Genomic DNA, 25,530 nt, shown 5'->3' on the forward strand with positions numbered 1-25,530 from the left:
TAAGCATAGAAAAAACACATGTAAGCACAGAGTATGAAAACTATTAAAACATCCAAATGTTAACAAATGAACAAAACAACCCAACTCTTAGAAAATCAACCAGGGACACAAAACAAAACAAAACTACACAAAGAGATGTAATAATAAAAACCCTACAGATTTAACTAAATAAAAATGGAAATTTTACAAAAAAAGTTATATTTAGTGGAAAGAAGAAGGAAAAGTACTTCTACTACACATTCCAGGAAGTAGAAGTTCCTCCTGTTCAAATAATCCACAGGGAAGCAGGAAAAAACTAGATAAGAAAGAAAAACAGAACAAACAGAAAACAAAAGATAAGTGACAGACTTAAGCTCTGACATTTCAATAATTGCATCCAATATGAACGGCATAAATACATCCATTAAAACACGGATTGGCACAGTGAATTTAAAAAAGTGACTCATTTATCTATTGTCTATAAGAAGTTCACTTGAATATAATGATATAGGTAGAGTAAAAGTAAATACACACACATGTGTATATAACAACATTAGATAAATTAGACTTCACAGCAAAGAAAACTGCAGAACTCAGTCAGGGACAGTATGCATTGCCTATGGGTTAAACCACTAAGAAGATGTGGCGGTTCTAAATGTGTATATACCAAAGCAAAACAAAACAAAACTCACAAACAAAATAGGAGCACCTAAATTTGTGAAGTAAAAAACTGATAAGACTGAAAGAGGAAATAGGCAAATCAACAACTGTATTTAGAGACTCTGACACCCCTTCCTTAAAACTGATAGAACTATTAGATAGCAAATCATCAAGGATACTGAAGGACTCCATCAACCAAGAAGATCAAACTGACACCTACAGAACATTATACCAAATAACAGAATAGACATTTTTCTCAAGTGCCCATGGAACATATCAAAGAAGACATATCCTGCTTCTAAAACAAATCTTAATGTATTTAAAAGAACTGAAGTCATCCAGAGTGAGCTCACCAACCAGACAGAATCAAACTAGAAATCAAAAACAGAAAGATAATAGGAAAATCTCCAAACTCCTGGAAACTGAACAACATACTTCTAAATAACTTATGGGTCAAGGAGGAAGTATCAAGGGAAATGAAAAAAAAACATTGAACTGAATGAAAATAAAAATAAAACATTTCAAAATGTGTGGGACACAGCTAGAGAAGTGCTGAGAGGGAACTTTATTTCCATCAAATGCACACAATAGAAAAGATAAAGTCTCAAGTAAATTATGTATGCTCCCATCTCAAGAACTCCAAAAAAAAGAAGACAAATAACAAAAAAAGAACAAATATAATCCAACACGCTGAGTCATAAAATACAAATAAAAGAATATGAACTCTGATAATAATAATTAATTTATACTAAATAATAAAAATATAATTTAAGAATCTCATGTGTTTGGAACTTATACAAGTAAATAATATATAAGTAAATATATACATATATAATTTACATATATATAAATTTATATAATATATAAATATACTATAAATACATAATTGAAATATAAATTGACATATAAATGTATAATTGACATATAAATATTTAAATTATATATAAATATATAATTGACATATAAATATATAAGACCTATGTGTATATATATATATATATATATATATACTTACATATAATATAAATAAGTATAAGTGTATCATATATACTTATATATACATATATGTGTAAGTATATAATTCTAAATAACCCTTGCATCAAAGAAAAAAAAATCATAGTGGAAATTATAAAGTATTTCAATCTGAATGATAATAAAAACATTACAAATCAAGACTCACCAGATGTAGTTAATACTATGTTTATAGGGAGATTTACAGCCTAAACCTGTATCAGGCAAAATAGAGAAGGTTAAAACCAATAATAAAATCAATACTATAAGAGGCTGGAAACTAACATTGTAAAACTAAAGATATAGAAGGAAAGAAATAATCAAGGGTAGAAATTATTATAACAGAAAGTGTCTGCACAACAGAGAAAACTAAAAAAAAAAAAAAAGTGAAAATTGAATCTTTAAAGTAACTAATGACATTGAATGACCTCAAACAGAACTAAGCAAGGAAAACCAATTAAGACATAAATTACCAATATAATGGTTTCATTACAAATTACAACAGTAGTATGTTGTAACTACCTCATATCTACTCATGACAACAAAGTACGTGCATGTCTTCCCAATGATACAACTTGAAACTGGCCATGGTCCGATTACACACAGCATGGAAACTTGTAAATCTTATAAATCAAACTTTTTTTTTTCCCCCAGAAAGCTGGGTTACTAGCACACCACTGACAGAAAAAAAAAAAAAAAGAATATATGTATATGTGTGTGTATATATATATATACACATATATATACATATATATACATATATATGTATATATACATTTAATTATAGCAATGTTACACGAATAAAATTCACAATTTAAAAAACATACTCAGTTCCATAGGGAAAAAAATCTTGAAAAAGAAATAGACATTTTAATAGTCTCATATTTATCACAGTAACTTAATCTATAATTGAAAATCTCTGTACAAAGAATCTATGAGCCCTGAAGGCTTCTCCTGAGAATTCTTTTCTAAATAATTAAGGAGAAAATAACACTGATTTTACATAAACTTAAGATGGCCAAAAAGAAAAAAAAATGTTTTCTGACTTGTTTTTTTTAATATCTTTTTTGGTACTGAAAATCCCTCCCCATTTTTAAATATTGGCTTGTTTGTTGTTTTATTACTAAGTTGTAAGAGTTATTTCTATAATCAGGATATAAATTATTTGCATGCTTATGTGGGGAGAGTAATTTCTCCCAATTTCTGGCTTATTTTCTTCACAGTGTATTTTTTTAAGTTTATTTATTTATTTAATTTTGAGAGAGACAGATGCAGTATGAGTTGGGGAGGGGCAGAGAGAGAGGGAGAGAGAATCCCTAGCAAGCTCTGAACAATGAGCACAGAGACTGACGTGGGGCTGGATCTCACGAAGCTGTGAGATCATGACCCAAGCTGAAACCAGAAGTCAGATGCTTAATGGATTGAGGCACTCAGGCACCCTTTAATAAGTGTGTTGTTGTTGTTGTTGTTGTTTTATAAATAGAAGTTTTTAGCATTTCATAAAACCAATTTTTATGGTAAGTTTTGTTCTTTAAAAATGTATTAAGAATATGTCATCAGAGAATAATGACAGTTTCATTTCATTTATAATCCATAGGGTTTTATTTCTTTTTCTTGTCTTATTTCACTGGTGGAAACTGCAGAAGGTATAATTTTGCATAGATGTGGCAACAATGGACATCATTCTCTTGGCAGTCTTAGGAAGGGAAGTATTCAGTATTTTACTATTATGTATTACCTTAGCTGCAGGGTTTTGTAGTTGTGTTTGATTAGGTTTAACTGTCGCCTTGTATTTATAAAATTGATGTTAAACTTTACCAAAATTTTTTCTGTATCAATTGAACTATTAGTTTTCACTTTAATTTGTAATGCAGTATTTGCATTAATTGCTATTTGTTTGGGTTTTAAATGTTTATTTATTTATTTTGAGAGAGAGAGTGCAAGAGTGGGGGAGGGACAGAGAGAGTGAGAGAGAGAGAGAGGAAAGAGAGAGAAAGAGAGATTATCCCAAGCAGGCTCCATGCTCTGTGTGGAGCCTGATGCAGGGCTGAATCTCACAAACATGAGATCATGACCTAGCCAATATCAAGAGTTGGACACTCATCCAACTGAGCCACCAGGGGCCTCCATTAAATGCTACCTGAATGTTAAACCAACATGCATTTCTTGTATACAATACTTGATAATTCTGTATTATCCTGTTTATATATTGGTGGAATTGATTTGATAATATATTTATGGAATTTTTATGTCTGTGGTTATGAAGTCTAGTGGTATTTAATTTTCATTTCTTATAATAAAGTACTGCCTTTTTTCACTACCAGGGGTACGGTGGCCTTATAATATGAGTTGGAAACTGTTTCGTCCTCTTTGACCTTATGAGTTGTTTGAATAGGTATAGGACTGCTATTATTTATTCCTATATGTTTAATGGAGGTCATTAGTGAAGTCAACTGGCCATGTTTTCTCTTTTGGAATTTTGAATTAATGAATTCAGTTTCTTTAATTAATATTTAGAATATGAATAATGTAAATAAATTTGAAAATATTTCTTATGTTAAATTTGATGAATTGTGCTTTTCAATAAACCTATATTGGCATAAAGTTGTTCATAAAACTCCTTCATTGTCTTTTTAAGTTTGTAAATTCTGTAGTAATGCCACTTCTTTCATTCCTGGTGATAATAACTTGTATTTTATCTATTATTTTTGTGATCAGTCCTTTTGGAATTTATCAGCTTTGTTAATGTTATCCAAGAACATATTTTTAGCTTTTTTCTTTGTCATTTTTCCATATTTTATTGAAATATACTCTTTTTAAATTATTTTCTTTCTTCTCCTTTGGGTTTGATTTCTGTCTCACATATTCTTTGTTCCCCTAGTCCTCTTTTCTTGTTTTATCAGCATGATTCAATTATTTCATAGCATTTCGCACTCATTAAAAATTCTTAGCTAATTATGCATAGAAGAATATAATTAAAATGTCAGCAGTAAACATTTCATTTAATGGTGTAGTACTTAAAACTTTCCCCTGGGGATTGGAAAAAAGAGAATGATGTGTGATATTCTACTTCTATTGCACATGTAATTTGGATATCTTTGGCAATAAACCAAGTCAACAAACAGATATAAAATATGTAAGCATTAAAGGAAGAAATATACCTTTCATTATTTGAAGTGAACATGATTGTATACATAGAAAATTTAAAGAATCTAAGACAAGTTATTATAATCAGTAGGTGACTATAGTAAGGTTGAGTAATGCAAAGTCAATATACAAAATAATTTGCATTGCTATATACCAACATGAAATAAATTGGTAAATAAATAAATAAATAAATAAATAAATAAATAAATAAATTTACTAAAAATAAATCTAACAAACGTTTAAGACCATTCCTCTGAACATTACAAACTTTTCTGAAAGAAATTAAAAATCAGTAATAAAGTAGTAGACAATGTTGATAGATTGGAGTATTTGTATATTCAACTCAATCCAAACAAAATTTTCAGAGTTATTTATGGAGGGGGAGTGAAGTAAAAATTAAGCTGCCTATAAATGTATATGGAAACACACAGGGCCAAGAATAGCCAAGGCAATCTTGAAAAAAAGAAAAAAAAGCCAGAATACTTACACTACTAGATTTTAAAGATCAATATCATGTTATACTAATTGAGATACGATAGTATTAGCACAGGTATAAACAAAAACCAATAGAAAAGAAATGGGTCCAAGAAACAAATCCACATGTATCTGTTACTTTTATGTATGACAAAGGTGACACTGCAGTATAATGGAAGGAATGGTAAATTACACAGGTGGTAATGAGTTAATCAGGAATTGAAATTGAAAAAAAATTACCTTATTCCTACCTCAAACTACATATAAAAATCAATTTGAAATGAACTAAGGATTAAAGCTGTAGGTAACATAATGAAACTTCTAGCAGAAAACACAGGAGAGTATATTTTTATTATATGAGGTTTGGAAAAGATTTCTTAAGTAGGACACAAAATGCATTACCCTTAAAAAATGTTTTTGATAGTTTAGACTGTCAAAATTAAGACTTATGCATGATAGGACAACATTAAGATTGTGAAAAGGCAAGCATTAAGTAAGAGGAACTATTTTTCAATAAATATATTCAATAAATGACATATCAAAATATGCAAAGAACTCTACAAATAAAAAAGGAAAAATAACCCAGAAGGTGTGGGAGGGGGAGCCTTAGGGACTGGTGCATGACCGCATTAATCAGAGACCTTCCCCACTGAGACAAGACCCTGTGTCCAGTTACCCATATAAGGAGGACTGGTCTAACACCAAGGACAAGACATGCAGGGTTGCCAGTGAGGATGCTACTGCTGATACCCATGGGGAGAGCCTTTAATGCCAGAACTATCTCAATTCCTGACTGAAGAACCATCAGCTAAATTAGGAGTTCTATACAGGCTTCCCACTTGTATGGAAACTCTCAGGTAGGAAAAAATTCTGAAATCAGGGGTATGCATTTGGAAGATGCCCAATCATTCAATCTCTAGGTAGGGGCATGGGGTCCATGATGCTCTGCAATCTCTGGCCATATTGTCATCAGGCCCACATGGGGGAGGACAAAAGACTGGAAAAAGTGATTGTCAAAAAGTTAATCCAATGGTCAAAACTATTTGAGGAGTTGTTTGACTTGTCCATCATTAGATAAATGTAACTTAAAACCACAGTATGACTCCATAGCACCAATAGAGTGGTTAAAATAAAAATATAGACAATATCAAGTGTTGACAAGGTGTGGTACAAACAGAATGCTTGTACAAGTGTAAATTGGAGAATCTGGTATTAGATATTAATATTCTCTTATCCTACAATTCTTAGGTATATCTATTAAAGAAATGCATTCAGGAGTGCTTGGTTGGCTCAGTCAGTTGAGCGACCAGCTCTGGATTGCTGCTCAGGTAATGATCCCACTGTTAGTGGGATCGAGCCATGCATGGGGCTCTGCACTGATGGTGTACAGCCAGCTTGAGATTTTCTCTTCCTCACTCTCTACCCCTACCCCCACTCATGCATAAACATGTTCTAGCTCTCTCTCTCTCAAATAAATAAACTTTAAAGATAAATTTAGGGGCACCTGGGTGGCTCAGCTGGTTAAGCAAACAACTCTGGATTTCATCTCAGGTCATGATCTCATAGTTCATGAGTTCAAGCCCCATGTCAGGCTCCACACTGGCAGTGTGGAGTCTGCTTGAGATTCTCTCTCTCTTCCTCTCTCTCTCTCCCTTTTTCTGTTTCTCCCCAGACGCTCTCTCTCTCAAAGTAAATAAACTTTAAAAACAATTAAAAAAATAAAAAATAAAAATAAATTTAAATAAATATTCATATGTTTACCAAAAGATTGGTAAAAAAATATTCTGAGCATAACTATGCATACAAAGGTGTCAAACTAGAAATAAAAGTTCATAAATATTCAAATAATTTCATTATATGCATACAAGGGAACATTATATTATGATGAAAATAAAAAGGCTCTTGCCACACACAGAAGCATATGAATCTTACAAACATAATATTGGGATAGAAATCTAGATACAAATTGCATTTTATAGTTCTTTTTAAATTTAAAAGAGCAAAACTAATCTAAGAAGTTCAAAGTCAAAATAGAGGTTGTGAAAGAGGAAAGCTTCTTGATGGCTATTAATTCTCTGCTTCTCAGTCTGAGGGCTGGTGACATACATATGCTCACTCTGTGAAAGTTCATTAAGCTATATACTTATAACTTCCACCATTTCTGTTATATTTAATAAAAATTAAAAATAAAGTAATATCTTAGACCTCATTTTTAAGATAGTGCTTTAATATATTCATATTATATCATCAGCAAGCAGGGGGTATTATATGATAATAAAGTATTAAAACTAATAAAATCACAGGGACCCTGAGTCTAGAATTCCAATACTATGAGAGGAAAAGAATTACTGAACCATAACCTTTCTATCTAAGTGAATATCTTCATTTATTTCTCTGAGCGCTCACACTAAATAAACTCCCAAATTAATAGACCAACTACAATCTGTTACATGCCTCCCTTTTGAGTTTTTCTACATCTGTCAAAGGAAATTAATAGCCAGTTTGAAATGAAACGAATTACACTAGGAACAATCCTTCAAAAACAAGCTTCTGTAAATAAAGTTAGCATTTAACTTGTACTGTAAGAAGGAGCCATATTATGACATTTTACATCGTCTTTATATCACACACACACACACACACACACACACACACACACACACACCACCAAAACCACCAGAATAATCAGGGGAACGTTTAGGAAGGAAATTGATAAAGGCAACATAAATATCCATTATTTCATTTTCCATTATGTTGGTTTCAAGTCTTGGATAACCTGACAGGATATCTTCTAGTGCTACAGGAAGCACACAGATTTTACAGTATTTGGACTGCCCATAAATGACAATATTGTGTTCATGGACTCCATGGGCTCAATGAATGACAAGGGGGAGGAAGCACATTTTAGAAGCCTAAAAAATAGCCTATAATAGTTCTTACTCTTACAGTAAAAAGTAGGTTTCAAAAATTAGAAAACACATAAAAAACTTTAACAAATGAGGTGAGAAATGTTAGTGAATGGAGTACAGAGCTTCAGAGGAAAGAGTCTGAAGACATGGACTAGGTGAATAATTGAGACTGAGAGAGATCATTATAACCCAGGAGATAGGAGCTGATGACCATGGGCCAAAGAGAAAAGGTACTGCTCTAAGTTCCCAGTAAGCACTTCCCATGTGGGCCAGATGACAGCTTCTTCCCAAGATGACTCTACAGAGAAACAGGACTGTCAGGCTAAGGAGTACTGACATCTGCAGCTCTAAGATATGTCAAAAGTCGTTACAATCTGATATTAATACTGTATCAAAATGCACAGTGTTTTTTGGAATTAATTCCGTTTTCTCTTTGTTTTTGTTGTGTGTGCATGTATATAGTTTTATTCACTTTTCAGATTGGTTTTAAGGGAAACCAATTAAGGTCAGAGTTTATGAACAGCATTGCTATTTACCCTTAGGATAATTATTTTTTGTCGAGGCTGTCCAGGGCATTGTAGGTTCAGCAGCATTCCTGGCCTTTACCTTTTAGATACCAATAGCACACTACCACTTCTGGCCATGACAATCAAGAATGTCTCAGTAAACTGCCAAATGACCCCTAAAAGGAAATACTGCCTCCAACTGAGAACCACTGACCTAAGCCAATAAATAAAATGCCATCTCCCTCTCTCTCTCTCTCTCTCTTTTTGCATTGGGTTCCCATCATCCACTGTATCATGGCTGAAACAAACCAAAAACCAAAAACTAAAACCAAAAACAAAACAATATATAAAATGCCTTCAAAGAAACTGATTAAAATTTTTTTTAATAATGTTATTTGAATGAGATTCTTCTTTTCTATTAGCAGGTATTAACTTTTATGTATTTATTTATTTTTATTTTTAAAATTTATTTTATTTTTAATTTTTAAATGTTCATTTATTTTTGAGAGAGAGTGTGTCGGAGCATAAGTGGGGGAGGGGCAGAGAGTGGGGAAGACAGAGAATCTGCAGCAGGCTCCAGGTTCTGCGCTGTCAGCACAGAGCCCTACGCAGGGCTCATACTCAATAACCACGAGGTAGTGACCTGAGCCCAAGTTGGACACCTAAGCGCCTGAGCCAGCAGGCACCTCTATTTATTTTTAATGTTTTTTTTTTTTTTTTATTTTTGAGAAAGAGAGAGAGGTAGAGCACAAGCTGGGGAGGGGCAGAGATAGAGAAGGAAACACAGAATCCATAGCAGGCTCCAGGCTCCGAGCTGTCAGTACAGGGCCCTGTGCAGGGCTCAAACTCACAAACCATGGGCCAAAACCTGATGCAAAGTCAGAAGCTCAACCGGCTGAACCACGCAGGCGCCCCAGCATGTATCGACTTTTAAGGCACTACTACCAATTGGCAAGTCTCTTTTTGGATAAATATGAGAGACTCCATCTACTACGGAGGACAGTGTAAGTTTTTTTTTTTTTTTTTTTAATTTTTTTTTCAACGTTTATTTTTTTATTTTTGGGACAGAGAGAGACAGAGCATGAACGGGGGAGGGGCAGAGAGAGAGGGAGACAAAGAATCGGAAACAGGCTCCAGGCTCTGAGCCATCAGCCCAGAGCCTGACGCGGGGCTCGAACTCACGGACCGTGAGATCGTGACCTGGCTGAAGTCGGACGCTTAACCGACTGCGCCACCCAGGCGCCCCGTGTGTAAGTTTTTAATGAAGTAAACATGTATAACTAAGCTGTCTGTGCATCATTATGTAAACATAATAAGACTATGCAATATCTAGACAAACTTTTTTCACTTGAATTTATATTTTATGATAATTCCTCATATGCTATTTCAATGAACAAAGATAAGTGAGATATATCCTATTTATGAAAAGAAACTGAGCTATCATCTATATTCAGATGAGAACTACTGGATGTGGTAATTTTCATATTTTGTGTAGCCCAGATTAATTTTTTAAAAAATAATAATGAAACCATTTCAGAGCTATAAAACATAATATAATAAAATCCTCTCTGGTGTTTTGGGGAGATGTAATTACTACAGAATATTAAATTGGGAAAACAGAAATAGAGCATTTAATCTACATGAATAATTAGAACACCTGCACACGGCAGACAGCTTTGCTCTTGAAGAATGTTAAAGACTGTTTTTCTACAATTTCAGCTTTTATCATTATAGTTTTTATTGATGACAGATCACGAAAGAGGACTACTGACTACTGAAAATGTAATTTGATTAATCTCAATGCTTGGGAAGTACAATGACCTTATTATGGAAATTCAGAAATACTTTATTTTTAGAAACACATAGAAACCTAAATTGAATCAATTATTTATGGAAAATTGTAAATTCTTTTTTTTTTCTTAATTTTTTTTTTCAACGTTTATTTATTTTTGGGACAGAGAGAGACAGAGCATGAACGGGAGAGGGGCAGAGAGAGAGGGAGACACAGAATCGGAAACAGGCTCCAGGCTCTGAGCCATCAGCCCAGAGCCTGACGCGGGGGTCGAACTCACAGAGCGCGAGATCGTGACCTGGCTGAAGTCGGACACTTAACCGACTGCGCCACCCAGGCGCCCCGGAAAATTGTAAATTCTGACTGACTTTCTGGTCAAGAGCTTGAGATAGATAACTTTCAGTAAAAACAATGAACACACTTTTTTTAAGTACAGGTAACTTGTTTTGTTCCTCATTTATACTGCATGCTTTATTTGTGCAATTATTTTGTATCTTCTATGATTCAATTAGTCTCAAAATGAATAGAAATTTTTCAAAATTCTTGTACAGTAATTTTTAAAAGAACCATTAGAAGTAAACGAGTCATGTTAAGTCCTTCACAATTCAGTATTACTTAGAAAATCATAAACTATAAACACTGTGTTGGTTAGAATTTGAAGTATGCCTACCATCACCACAGGAAAAAAAGTGCTAACAAAAACAATTTTCTCCAATCAAAAACAATTATATATCTGGGAAGAAAACAGTGCAATTAGGAAGAACTCTATATAGTGTTGGGAATTTTTTTTCCATAAATACAAACATATATTCAATTCACAAACCAGAAAGAATACCTAGTAACTCTCTGGCAAGACAAGAATACAGGAAACAATAAAGGATATTAGTCAGTTAAATTTGGGGGCTGGGGAATGGAATATATATGTATATGTGTGTATGTGTATATATATATTTAATTTATATAATTAATATATATTTATTCATTATATTATATATAAATCATATTATATATAAATATAATATATAAATAATTATATTTATATATAATTAATATATTATATATTAATATATTAATATATTATATATTTTATATTATATATATATTAAATTTGGCTAAATTTTGAAAGGCACAATGGTACCTTGGTTAAGGCAGTGTCCCTGGAACCACATTGTATGGGTTTTGAATCTCAGCTTTGCTGCTTAAATAAGGCTTGTTTGGTGGAAGTTACTTAACTGTTCCCTCTTCAGTTTTACTTTTCTTTAAAATGGAAATAATATTTTTTACCTCATGAGTATTTTGGAATTATTAAATGTTAATGTATACAGTATGCCTGGTAGCTTGGAACATAACTATTACTATTACCTAAATGGAACTGATAAACTCAACTGCTCACAATTTTTTTCCTCATAGAATTTTAGAACTATAAAATTTTTTGCCATAAGCCTAAAGATCATTTTTAAGTGTTACGAGCACTAATATTTGATGTATTTCCACTAAATGTGCTTAATATTACAATTCAGATTTTTAGAGAGAACTCAGTCATTTCATGTGGATACACGAGTTAGGTAAATCAACACATTTCAGTATAGAAGGTTATGATGTTCCTGGAGGTTACAGTATATTTCTGTACAGTTAGGAAACTGTAAATTCACGCCTCACTGAATACATATTGACTTCCTCCATAAAGGTTAAATCTATTTCAATATTGACAACCTATTTTTTCTCTTTCTATATTAGAAATCTGAGATCATAGCCAACAAAAAGAGGCTGGGATATTTCTAAAATTAAAAAAAACTGTTTACAATACCACTTAGCAGAGGCCAGGGTTCAAGATAGGGGCTGATAAAATTAAGGAGAAATTGGGAAAAAAAAAGAAGAGGCATAAGTGAGCTTTGAGACAGCATGGGAGTATGATGTGAAGAATATGGTTTTTGGAGTATGCCACATATTGGGGTGCCTATTTAAAACCATGTCTGCAGATTATTTGACACTGCTCCCTTTCATCCCCTCCAGAAACAGGCCAGCCTTTATCACTGTCTTGAATAGAATGCAGTAATGACACCACATGACTTTGGAACCCAGGTTAAAAGAATCCACACAGCACTCGGGACTTTTGTCCTGGGATCCGGTAGAATTCTAGCTACCATGAGCCCTCTCCATGTGGAGAAAGCATGCAAAGAGACTATTGAGAGTGAAGGACAGAGACTGAGCTAAAGAACTCAGCTGTTTAAATTTTTTAGTCTAGTCAACAGATATTTGAATGAAAAGCCTTGAAGATGATCCCAGCACTAGCCGCTTTCAAAATGCAATCATAGGAGACCCTAAATTTTTTAGCCAAGCTTTTCAAACCCCAGAGTTGTGAGCAAAGCAAATGTCAGCTACTGTTTCAAGCTACTGTTTGGGGGTGGCTTATTACACTGCAATAAATCATCGGAACAATGTGGCCTTTTAAATGAGCTAGTCATATCACACAGATGTTTAGTAGGATTTAACATGTATATAAAGTTCCTAACTTACATTAATAACATTTAGTACATAATTAGGATATCAAAGGGAGACAGATGTCTGAAGAAATGTTTAATATAAGCCATTAAACTTATAAAAGAGATCTATTTACTCAACATATATTTATTGAGCATCTATGATATGCTGGGTAATTTTCTAGGTTCTAGGGATACATTACTGAATAAGACAACAGATAAATTCTTTGTTTTCATAGTCTCATCAAACAGACAAACAATAAATAAAGATATGTATAAGACAACTCCAGGTAGTTATGTAATAAGAAGAAACAACAAATCATGCAAGGGGATTAGGGGTAGGTTATCTCAGAGAGGGTAGTCAAATACCTCCCAGAAGATAGTATTTGAAAATTAACATTTTAGGCCAAACGAACAGTAAATGTTCAAGTCCCGAGTTGTGGAAAGGAAAAAGAAGAATAATGAGTATAAAGTATAGTGGGTAAAGAGGGGCAAGGAATGATGAGGAGGAATCTGAATTCCATTTTAGGTGAAATCCCACTTTAGGGAAAGTCATGGGAGGAGTTTCCAATAGTAGAATGAGATAATGCCAATCACTCTGTCTCTTGTATGGATGGGTGGCTGTTGACAAACACCCATGCCCTCTCATTCCTGAGCACACAGTAAGAAGACATTTCCCAGCCTTCATGTCATTGCATGTCACTGGGCGTGACTATGCACCTAAGATCTAGCCAATAGAATGTGAGTGGAACTAATGCAGACCTGCTCCATAAAAATCTCCCATGTGTGCTCATTCAAACTCCTTCCCACTTCCAGCTAAGAGGGATGGAGGTATTACTCAGAGAAGCCTTAGGAGCCACAGTTGGAAGATGGCAGAGATATCATCAACCTAGGTGCCTGAATGACTGCATGGATCAGACTCTCCATTTCTACCTGTACCCACCCACCCCCACCCCATACACACACATACCAATTACACACACAACACTCTCACCAACATTATTGACTAGGAAATGCCTGAACTCTTTCATGAGAAACATCTATAGTGTTTCTGTTTTTAGTAAATACATTTATAGGTCTATTTGTTAAAAGCCTAGTCTACTTTATTTAATACAGTGGATAAAAAAGGGGCTTCTAAAAGCAAAGCTGGAGTGGAAAGATGAAAGAAAAGGCTATTTTAATAAACTAGGGAGATACATTGATAGTTTACACAAGGATAGTAATGGTGAACTTGGTAACATATGCCCAGATTCAGAGTACAGTTTGAAGATAGAGCCAATATGGACCAACGTAGCAGACAAACGACCTGTCTATTTCATCTCAATCCTACTGAGGAGGCTTTTCATGAGAACAGATGGAGCTCTGAAGTACTTTCCCTGAAAAGGTACCTGATACATCCGAGGAAGCCAAAACTTGTGTGGGCAATAGGGTAGCTACACTGGAATTTGTGTGCTCTCCCAGAGATCACTGGTGAACATTTCCACTAAATGGATGTGAGTCACAGAGAAAGAGAAATAGCACAGACTTGTCTTGGGCTCTCTTTAGTTGGCTGCCCAGAGGAAAGCGAGAAGCCTTCAGCAGAAAGGAGGAAAGGACACAGCATAAGAGGTTGTGCTCAGGGAATGTGGCACATTAAGGGGCTCTTGGGAGATTCCATCACTAGAGCTACATCCTGAATCCACATAAATATACATCTCTTCTAGATAGAGGAATCTCCCAAGAGTCCCTTAATGTGCCACATAAGAAAGACAAATGTTTTATATAGAGAAGACCTCTCTACCCCACCACAAGCCAGGGAGGTCAGAATCTGGCGATCAGGTCAGTGGTGGAGTGGGTAGTCAGGAGGGTGGTAGATAAACAGACAAAGATGAAGAAGTCAATATACATCCCTTCTGCTTTCCCATTGCAAGTCTCCAACCTAATGTGGACCCAAGCTGAGCAGGAGAGAAATTTTTGCATTAAATCAGGCTTAGAATTTTACTAGTATTTTGGATAATGCATCCAGAAACCCTGAACTAAATGTGTGCTTGTGGTGTGAATGAACTGTAAGACTCTCTCCATTTCTAATAATGAGGATAAGGGTCAGGAGACATGCTGACTCTTCTTCTTGAAATGGGAAGATTAAGCCACCGAATAACATTTAAAGAGACCACAGGAAACTAAAATACAATAATGTCTTGATCGTGTTATGAACCATGCTTGTTCAACACGGTGGTTCAATTCATGACATATGAAAATCATGGAAATGACATATTGAAAGGGAGCTTGGAAGGCAGTGGGCCCAGGCCATCCTGCTTCTCTTCTGACTCAGGAAAAATATGGCTCCATCATGACAGCTTCTTAAAGAATAAGAAAAGGCATTGCAGCTATATTTATAAATATCTAACAAAAAATTAAAGCATATGACATTCCTCTTCAGTTTTGAGCATGTTATCTACAAGAGGTTCTGTCTACATTATTTAAAATGTTTTCTATTAAAATAAAGAAACACAAATAATGACAATTCAGAAATGTTTCTAGAGTTTTATTCCTGTCTTCACCCCATGCTCTTATTTGTTCCATGAATATTCTCCAATGGTAATGGGAATTCTACACACAAAATATCCCTGTGCTTGCTCAAAATTCTGGTCTATGGATCTTGATTTCATTACAGATAAGAATGTGTGTGTGTGTGTGGAGGGGGGAACCTAGAGCTTCGTGTTTACTGTATCCATAACACAGTTAATCTGAGACACTGCAGAGGTCTACAAATTCAGAAGACTCGAAAATAATTTCTTTGATATAATGAAAACCATTTTCTTTAACTGTATTTCTTGGCCATGGTGGCAGGAATCAGATGCCTTACATTACCATAGCAGTTTTCTCCCCACACGTAATCTAGGACCCATTAACAAAGGCTATTTCTCTCTCAGTATGATTTTAAACAAATCTCGTCAAATCGACTTTATGAATTATGTGAATGCCATTGCTGAGAGGTTCCACTGGCAATACATTGTGGCTCTGCACACATACACTTCAGATAAATTAAAAGTTTAAAATGTATGAATTGGGGATATACATGTTTAGGTCACTCCCATCAAAGTTGGAAATTGTCTTTTGTAAGAACATGGATTAAAACTGCTAGATGGAATGGGGAAGAGCAGATCACTCTCTGAGCATCTATGTGCTGTGGATTGTAGTCCCTCACAGAGGGGGCCTGAGAAACACAAATATTTTATGCCAGATATTTTGCCAGTTGTATAGGAATTCAATGCACTTGCAGATGATCCTCTGGTCAAACTATATTTAACGCATCATTTTTCTCTAGTGAATTCCCCTCCTTGAAAAAATAGTGGAATGAAAGATTCTACATTGCATCCATGAGTCTTAAGGATAGTTTTGCAATGATTTAATGAGTGTCAAATTTTTATAGCAATATTTGATAACATTATTTCATGAATATTTGGGAAAGCATGTGCTTAAAAGCAAACAAATAAAAATGGGAATAATAAACATAATGATTTGTACAGTTTCTTTCTTTCTTTCTTTTCTTTCTTTCTTTCTTTCTTTCTTTCTTTCTTTCTTTCTTTCTTTCTTTCTTTCTTTCTTTCTTTCTTTCTCTTTCCTTCCTCCCTCCCTCCTTTCTTTCTTTCTTTCTTTCTTTCTTTCTTTCTTTCTTTCTTTCTTTCTTTCTTTCTTTTCTTGAAATTTGGAGTGGTCGGAGAATCTGGTTACTCAGTGAGACCAGGCTTAGAGAAGTCCATGCCAGCAATATTGATATCCAAGTTAGGAAGGTTAGGATACTTTGATTCATAGACCCTGTCTTTTTATTCATTTCCATGTGTTATTCCTTTGTATTCTTATCTTTCTTACAGAATTGTGAACCCCTGTGAGGGTAGTCACTGACTTTTGTAGTTACCCCCATGCATCCCTTACAAATTTGCTGAGTTGTTAGCATATGGTAGTCATCCAGTAGAAGTTTCTGAAATCAAACAGCTTAAGTAAAGATCACATTTCATTTGTTTTAAAATCCCTATTACGTTCACCTTCAAACACTTCTAAAATCAGAATGTATCTCACATTCAGTATTCTCTTATGATTGCTATCAACATGGCAAAGCAGTGATGATCTAACTAGAGAGAAAATCAGAGACCATATTTCTCTGTAATTCTGGATTATAAATGTCCTTAATGATAAAGAAAGATGTATGGAAAACCATAGTCAACAAAGACTGGGATTGAAACAGTTGGGTTGGTTCTGAGTGTGAAATTTTAGGAATAATTTAATCAACTTGTTTTTCTTTTACTTTCCTTTTTATACATAGTAAATGGTTGATACATGGCTTAAAAGAAAACCTAAGTATATACAGATCTGAAACACTGCTTTCAGTAACATTGTATCTCATAAGAAAACACTGTGGTAGCTTAATTGACATTACACTTTACTTTGTAGTGATACATAAAATAAAGGTCCATCTTGCAATTACTAAACATTGTACAGCCTACAATTTGGTAGCAGATAGTGCATTTTTCATAGTGCTTCATTTACATCTAACACCTTGCAATATTTTGAAGTGTATATTTTTGGTCAAGTACCATTTTTCTGAGAATTGGATAAGAACAGATAGCTACAGTCCCTAAAGCCACTGCAACCCACGTTCACAAAATTACAAATGTTAATATCAATACATTCAATTATGTTTTGCTTCCATTACAATCCTCTATCATGAGAAACTTTCATTTGCCTGTGAGGCAAGTCCTCTTGGGCATGTGAATATCTATTTTAAATTTAGAGGCATTGGTGTCCATCCTCCATCCCAACCCAGGACCATGCCAGGTGAGACATGAAGAAACACAATCTCCTTGCACAGTAACTTAACATCCTCCAACCTGCAGGGATAGCATCTCCTTTACATATAGTACCAACACACCAGCTGGCAGCAGCCACACTAGAACATCAACGCTAATGTCAACTTCATGACCCACCTTTTATGTCAATTCCTCAAATAAATTTGTCGGACTTTTCCATGTCTTTCTCTAACCTCTATCTGTTAAAACTTCCCAGCCTCTACAAACTGATGTAAACGTGATTAGATATTTCCTAACAACCTCAGCCAGCACTTACTGCAATTTTTTATATGTCTATAGCTTTTGCTTATGCCTCCCCAACGCTGGATCACAGGGCTATTAAGTGAGATATTTTATTTTCACTGACAGTATAATCCTTGAGTGCAAGGTAATGTTTTGTCGATCTCTGTATAATCCTACAATTTACAATTTAGAGCTCCGCTTGTAATAGAGATTCAATAAATGTTTATTAAACATTAAATTGATACATGTATTAAACTTCTAAACTGATATGCAATCTTTAAAATAATGATTAACTCTCTATGCCACATTTGTGTTTTCATGATTTTTTTTTTCTAAAAACATATTATAAAAACTATTCAGTGGAATAGTTTCATAGTATCACTAAGACTATGTTATGAAAACCATTCGATGCAAATATAAAGAAAGCATGGTTATTAAGATTCAGAAATTTTAGTTGCCATTTAGAATTAGACATCATTCATCAACTATAAATAATTTTCTATGTATATTACAAATACATGCAATATTTGAGGAAATGTTTTCATACCAAACATTATTTGCTTTGTGATAGCCTCGCTAACACAGAAATCTATGTGGTAACATTCTCTAGGCCAACTTACCTCTCACAATGATGTTGGTGGACTTTTTTGCAGGGTTTCCCACATTATTATTGGCGATGCAGCTGTAAGTACCGGCATCTTCTGAGGTGATGGCAGGTATGGTCAACGTTCCTCCATTCAAAACTGTCTTTTCAGGCAGAGTCCCAAAGGACCTGACCCAGGTGAGAGTGGGCACAGGCTCTCCTCCTGTCGTAACACATACTAATGTTATGGCCTCTCCAGGATTTACAACTATAGGGTCATCCACCAAGAGTTTAATTGACGGAGATGCTAAAAGACATAAACAAACAAACAAAAAAAAACATGCACTATTTAGATCTCCTACAACTGGAATTCAACAGCATGCTTTATATTTATTCAAACAATTAAAATGGCATATTATTTTCTTTTGCCAAAATCTTACTGTATAATCAAGTTTAAACCAGATATAATGGTTACATATTTTAATTACATGGCATAAACCTGTAGAAGTGCACTAAGAATCTTACACAGAGAGAGAGGAATTAAAATTTATGTATTTATGGATTATTGTTCCAAAATTAGAATGACAAGAAAGATTAAGGTTTTTAAGTAAAAATCCCTTTCTCTTTTAATACTGACAATCATTATTTGTTTTTGTTCTCCCAGGTACAAATATTGCAGCTGTTTAGTCCTTGTATTTTCATAAGGAAGATCATCAATTATTTAATTTGTGGATCATTCTGAGGTGCTATGATATATTTTTGTGCCTGAACCCAACTGAATAAGAGATAAAGGCATAGATCATTCCAGTCTTTCACCAAGCAGTGGGCCTGGTTTTTGATCTTGAAAGGAATAACAAATCATCTAATTCTAATGCAGTCCCCATACTTCATCTCTAACCTCTCCATTCACAAAAGGTCTAAGACAGTGAGTTTGCATAACTGCTTTAAAACAAACAAATGAGAGCTCAAACATAGTCGCCAAACTGTGACTCCTGCCACCCTAATGTTCAGGTTATATAATAATCTCCCCAGTGAAAATAATTCCCTTGCAAACTTTCAGGTTAAAAAATATAAAGATAAATATCCATTCAAAAAATGCTGTGTTAGACTTTTCACCAAACACTCAAAATAGAAACAGCACAAAAACTATCTGTGTTCACATGCAGCACTTTTTTCTGCTTACAATGAAGTGCTGCCCTATACAACGCAGCCCTAAATGAAGACGGGGGAATGCAGTATGCTGGTGTCTGATCTTACATATGCAGAAATATTTTATACTAAAGTTAAAATTGTATTGTAAATCCACATCAAAAACACATGAAATATTCAACTGTAAAGTATAATTTTTTTTTTAACTATTAACTTCAACTTAGAGTAGAGAGTGATTTTCCCAGAATAAAAGGCAAACTTGTGTGGTCCAATATTGTCTTTCCTTGTTAAAACAAAATAAAGCCAAAAAACAGACATGAACAAGAAAACAATTCCATATTATTATTATGGTTCTGTGGGATGGGCACAAATTGCCTGGATAACATTTTTAAACATGATTTTTTGCATGTTGGTCCTTTTAACATCATTTTAAGTAATATGGAAGTTTTTCAAAGTGTCTTAATAGCCCATGTGAGGTGTTTATTTGAAATTATAAAGATTAATGATTAAAACTGGAAAACTCACATAGTGAAAATAATATGCAAAAGGCACTGCAGTTTAGTACAAAAGAAAGTTCTGTTAAAGAGTTATTTAATATTACTATTTAAATATTTTCAAAATAGATATTATGTCTAATTATCAATATATTTCCATGAAAAAGTAAAAGAAATCCCCATAGCCGAATGTGAGGTAAATAGCATAATCTCCCAAGGGTATGTAGTTAGAGTATAATTCTAGAGATTCCAACTTTTATATCATGCTAACACAGTTCATTTGTTTTACATCATATTTTAGTAAAATTTAAAGTCCCAAGGCTTAACGGCCATTAACAGCATACGTTTGGACTATGGAAATATACAATGGTGACATTAACTCAAGAAATATTTGCCCCTGAAATCGACTTGTATAAAGATGAGCTTCTATTAGTTTCTATTAAAGAAAAAAGCTCAAGAAAATTCCAAAGTTCAGAAATATAATACATATATAACAAGACCACTGTTTTACCTATAAAGCACTATATAGAACTATATGCACTGTCTTATTTTTTTAAAAATCCTCTCTTTCCCAAATCTGAATTGAAAAAAGAATATAGTCCAACTTAGATTTGTTGAAGATGGCATTCATTTTTCTGATTATCCCTGATATTAAAAATACCCCAAGAAGAACACAATAATGGCAAATGATTTCAAGACTTTAAGAATATTCATATATATGTTAACATCAAAATTTTCTAGCTTTAAATACTGAAAAGGTAAGAGGTGAAATAGCTGTCATTTTGTTTCAGTGTCTTACTTTTGATTTTATAAGTATCAGTTTTTTTAAACTATGAGGTTTTGCTTAAGAACCTCAGAGGCATTAGAATTCACTAGGCTTAAGTGTAAAGCATGTCTTAGAGAAAAAAAAATTAAAATGGGAAGACTTAAAAATATTTTTTCTATTATCAAATGTATTTTTAGAGGAGATTTCTTATTGGAAGGATCCTTTGCTAATTTGGAGGTTTATAAAAGAGTAATGCAATATATCCTGAGCTATTTACTCCCTTTTTATAGGTTTCCATAGCCCCCATATTTTTCCCTTTCATATTACATTGTATAATATTAGCCAGGCTATCAGAACTGCTCTTGAGCCAGATGTAGTCTGGTGGTTCTATTATCTGAGTGATTCCATTATCCATTAAGTGGTGGGGTGTTTGAGTGGTAAGAGACACGTGGGTTAAAATCTTGACTGTGCTATTATTTAATAGCTGTTTGAACTTGGACAAGTTCTTTTACTTCTTGGTGACTCAATTTCTCATTGTTGAGATGGAGGAAAGCAATTGCTAACAAGCTTATAGCTTTGAGATGCTTTAACATGTCTAAAGTGTTTACAACAATGTCTAGGACAAAATATCCACTGAAAAAGTGATATCCTCTGTTACTATTTTTGTTACCACTATCATAGCCAGGTCCAACACTTAGCACATAATAGGTACTTAATAAGTACTAGAAAGGCAAATCAATAAGGGAGCAAATTAATAAATGAGTGACTGGTGTGAAAAATTTGGTCACCATAAAATTCAACTGTTCTATTTTATTCTGATGCATATGGCTGAGATATTTTAGGATCATTTTGACTTTTGGAGGTTTTATACCATGTCATATAAAACACATTTAAAGACATACACATTTTAAGCAAACATGATTAAGCATTTATTAATATTTTAAATATTTTTCAATTTATAATTTGAAACTATTATTTTTCAAAATTCAACATTTTCACAGGAATTTCAAAGCTTATGAGTAAAAATTATTATATGTATTTCATCATCCACCTTGTGAGTGAATGCTATTTGTTTCACAGTGTCCTTAAATTGTCCAACCATCCTGAGTCTGTGCATTATAAGATTCCTCTTTACCACTTTTATAGGTAGACAGGAAATGAGAACGATAAATCTCATTACACTAAATCATGTAAGTAGCTGAGTGTTCAGTAAATGACTATAGCATGTGTTGGTCAAATTACCGCATCACTATATCAATACAAACATGGAAGGCCACAGAGGTCATCAGTCTCCTTCTTACTATGACAAAACTGCAGTGTCCTAAAACATATTGCAAGATCTAGACATCCATACATTCTTCACAGCAACATCTGAGAGACAGATTACCATTTTCAGCTCATTGTTAAGTAATAAAGAAATTAAACATGAAGATTGAAAAAGGGACAAGAGAAACACTGAATGGACAATATAAGTTTTATTTGGGATGTTCATGAAACCAAAGCAAAAAGTAGAAAAAATGAAATACATACAATAAACAAAGGAAAATTTCCAAATTAAGTGAAATTTAATAGAGTATTTGAAACATGTTTTTAGTTATTACCAACACCTAACTCAAATTACATAAAAATAATTCCAACTAAGTCAGCTTTTAACATAGCACACACATAGATACCACCAGCTATAAAAATTCTGTGTATATGCAGGGCTTATAAATAACTGTGGTGCCATTCAGATTTTCAGAAAGGTAATCTTGCCAGCACTTAACTATGGCAAGCATGGGTTACCATAGGAGTTGTCACAGAGATGTGACTGTCCTCTTCAACATCAGTATGCCAACATTCTAGCATGACTGATGTGCTCTGTGGTAGGAATCTGACTGACTGATCGATTGATAGATAAATTATTGGTCCTGGGAGAAATGTGATGAAGTAGGATAACAAAGAGAGAGAGAGAGAGAGAGAGAGAGAGAGAGAGAGAGAGAGAGAGAGAGAGAGAGAAAGAGAAGGGAACAAAGGGGAAGAGAGGAAAAACCAGTCTGTTGTCTCTATTTTCCAAAATCCTAAACATTTAATAGAGTTTCAATAACTGCAGTGTGGAAAATATATTTTAGGAAATATCTTTGAGAAAGGGAATTCTGGCCATATTCCCTTCAGTTCCTCTTCTGGCAAACAAAAAGAATAGTTTTCTTGGGCTGAGCAACAGACACTTCAGTGGGTTCCAGACAAAGAGGACTGGCCTCTTGGTTCACACACCAAATCTCAAACAGCTGGATATTCAAGAGCAGAGTATCTGTGTATCCCTTCTTGGTTTGAGGTCACTGAGTGTGACCAGCTAGATAAATGAGGACACAGTGAATCTCATGGGAAAAGCTCCATGCCTCAGGGGAGTGGTCTTCAGCCCCACAATGGTGGAATGGAAGAACAGAGACACCTCAACTAGCATGGTCTTTGTCTTAGTTTGAGTCTTTCCAAAAATAGGTCGTGATATATGTAGTTAACTTGAGTGCAGATGCAAGGAATCATACTGAAGGAGCAGAAAAGGGGGAAAGGAAAGGGGGAAAAGCCAGTAAAGGAGCACTAACGAGCTGGTCATCTTTGTGGGAAGCCTGGGTCCCTGCTGATTGGAACCCTGGGAGAGACTATGGAGAACAGACCTCAAAGCTCTCCTTGTGAAGAGCAAGAAGGCTGTGTGGGGTGTTGTCTACTACCTCCCGTCCCTCATTAGTTGAGGATTATTCTGTGGTTCTTAACTTTCCAACCTCATGCTTTGGCTGAACACATTGCTGAGTCCAGAGAAAGTCCTTAGAGAGAAGAGTACTGAATGTGGAACCTGTCGAAAGAAACTTCAGCAACCTCCACAACATGCTAAGAAGAGAAGGCAGGGCTTTCACAGTATCTGCTAGGATAACCTTCGATGTATCAGTGATAAATACCTGGCTATGTGGAGATAATATGAAAGAAATAGAGAAAGAAAGAATAACAAATGAATGGGTGGTGACTAGAGGCACCTTTATCCATAAGGATACAGGCACAAAACAAAATGAATAAGAACATGGTGTAAATTGAAGGAAGGGGGATAAAAGTATATATTATTAACTTTCTGCTTCTGTTCTATGGCCCTACATTTTCTAAACTAAAAGATACACAGATGATAAGCAAACCAAGCCCAGCTTCTATGTGGAGAGACATAGCATAAGGTATGCTTACAGACTGAAGGAATAGGAAAAAATTTCTCCCAGAAGAACTACTTACTTCACTGAGATGCAAGAATCACTATTTTTTTTTCATGCCTTTCCTTGAAATCCATTTTCAACACACATTTCACTGAAATACAGGTTGCAGTGAACATTTCACGTAGTAAAAATGAGAGAATATTTTAGAAGTTGAAGACTGAAAATAACCTATCCATTTACTAGGGTTACTATTCAAATATTATCATTGTTGACATATTGATTGATTCCCATGAAATCCAGAAATGATATCATATTAAGCAATTCTGTTTAAAACAATGCTCCAGGATATGGCAATATTCGAAACAGTATTCATAAATAGTCTCTAATTCAAAAGTGAGGCTTTGGTACAGATATTGAAACCAACATGCATTTTTATTACATTAATATTCACAGACAGAATACTTCTGGAAATGATTGAGAAGGCAGAGTAAGTGTGTTTCTGCACAGAAAATTACATAAAAGTCTCCTAGAAGAGACCTAGTTAATAATAATACCAGGGTCTAAACCAGGTTGGCACAACCTCTTTTGTTATTATTATTGTTGCTGTTGCTGTTATTAGGAAGGAATGTTTTTAGATGTGTTGCTTATTTTCCCTAGTACAACGAATTTCAACACATTCATTCATCCATTCACTCAATGAGTATTGACAACCTACTATATATTTAGTCCCTGTGATGGGCACTTGAAATTTACTGGTGAAAAGAAAAACAGCCAAAGATCCCCTGCACTCAGAAGCTTACATCCTAGCAGGAACAGAGCCAGCCCTTTCCCCATGATTCCCATTATCTTAGGTGACTTCATATATTTACATCACCTGCCTGTTCTCTGAAGTTGTGTGCATTTCTGATCCCTGACCAAGATGCTTATGCCACATGAACAAAATGAGTAAGGAAATTTCCCACAAGATATTATTCAATAAAATGAAGCTTTACAAAATAGAACAAGTGTCATTTACATTTGAATCTAATAAGTGGACAAGATAAATGGAAAAATTAGAAATGGAACTTGTGTTTTAAGGTGAGCAAAAGCTTATTTCAGTCAGTAAGCAATGCCAATAGTTGGGATGATTAAATACTTAATGGCCTGAAATGCCTTCATATACTTTGGGAAACATGATGGAAAATAACAGTAAAACCACATACACCTCTCTCCCTTGGTCAACAATCCCTAACTATTCTTGCCAAAATGTAAAATCTTGGCTAAATTGGGTCTCATTCAAGTTTACAAGAAACCAAGCATTAATTTGTTATTGCAGCCGAATCCCAGGGGGTCATCACT

General features: G+C 34.3%; 1 protein-coding gene across 2 annotated transcripts in view; it reads right to left on the minus strand.

The window, feature by feature from the left end:
• The window catches only part of MDGA2 (MAM domain containing glycosylphosphatidylinositol anchor 2), an 852,594-nt gene that overhangs the window by 253,200 nt on the left and 573,864 nt on the right, over positions 1-25,530 (minus strand). For both annotated transcript variants that reach the window (XM_023255671.2, XR_002743071.2), the window contains exon 6: positions 18,648-18,917. In XM_023255671.2, the coding sequence (XP_023111439.1) occupies positions 18,648-18,917 (270 nt within the window). The remainder of the gene's footprint in view (positions 1-18,647; positions 18,918-25,530) is intronic.

Source organism: Felis catus, chromosome B3 (genome assembly GCF_018350175.1).
Source record: "Felis catus isolate Fca126 chromosome B3, F.catus_Fca126_mat1.0, whole genome shotgun sequence".
NCBI lineage: Eukaryota > Metazoa > Chordata > Mammalia > Carnivora > Felidae > Felis > Felis catus.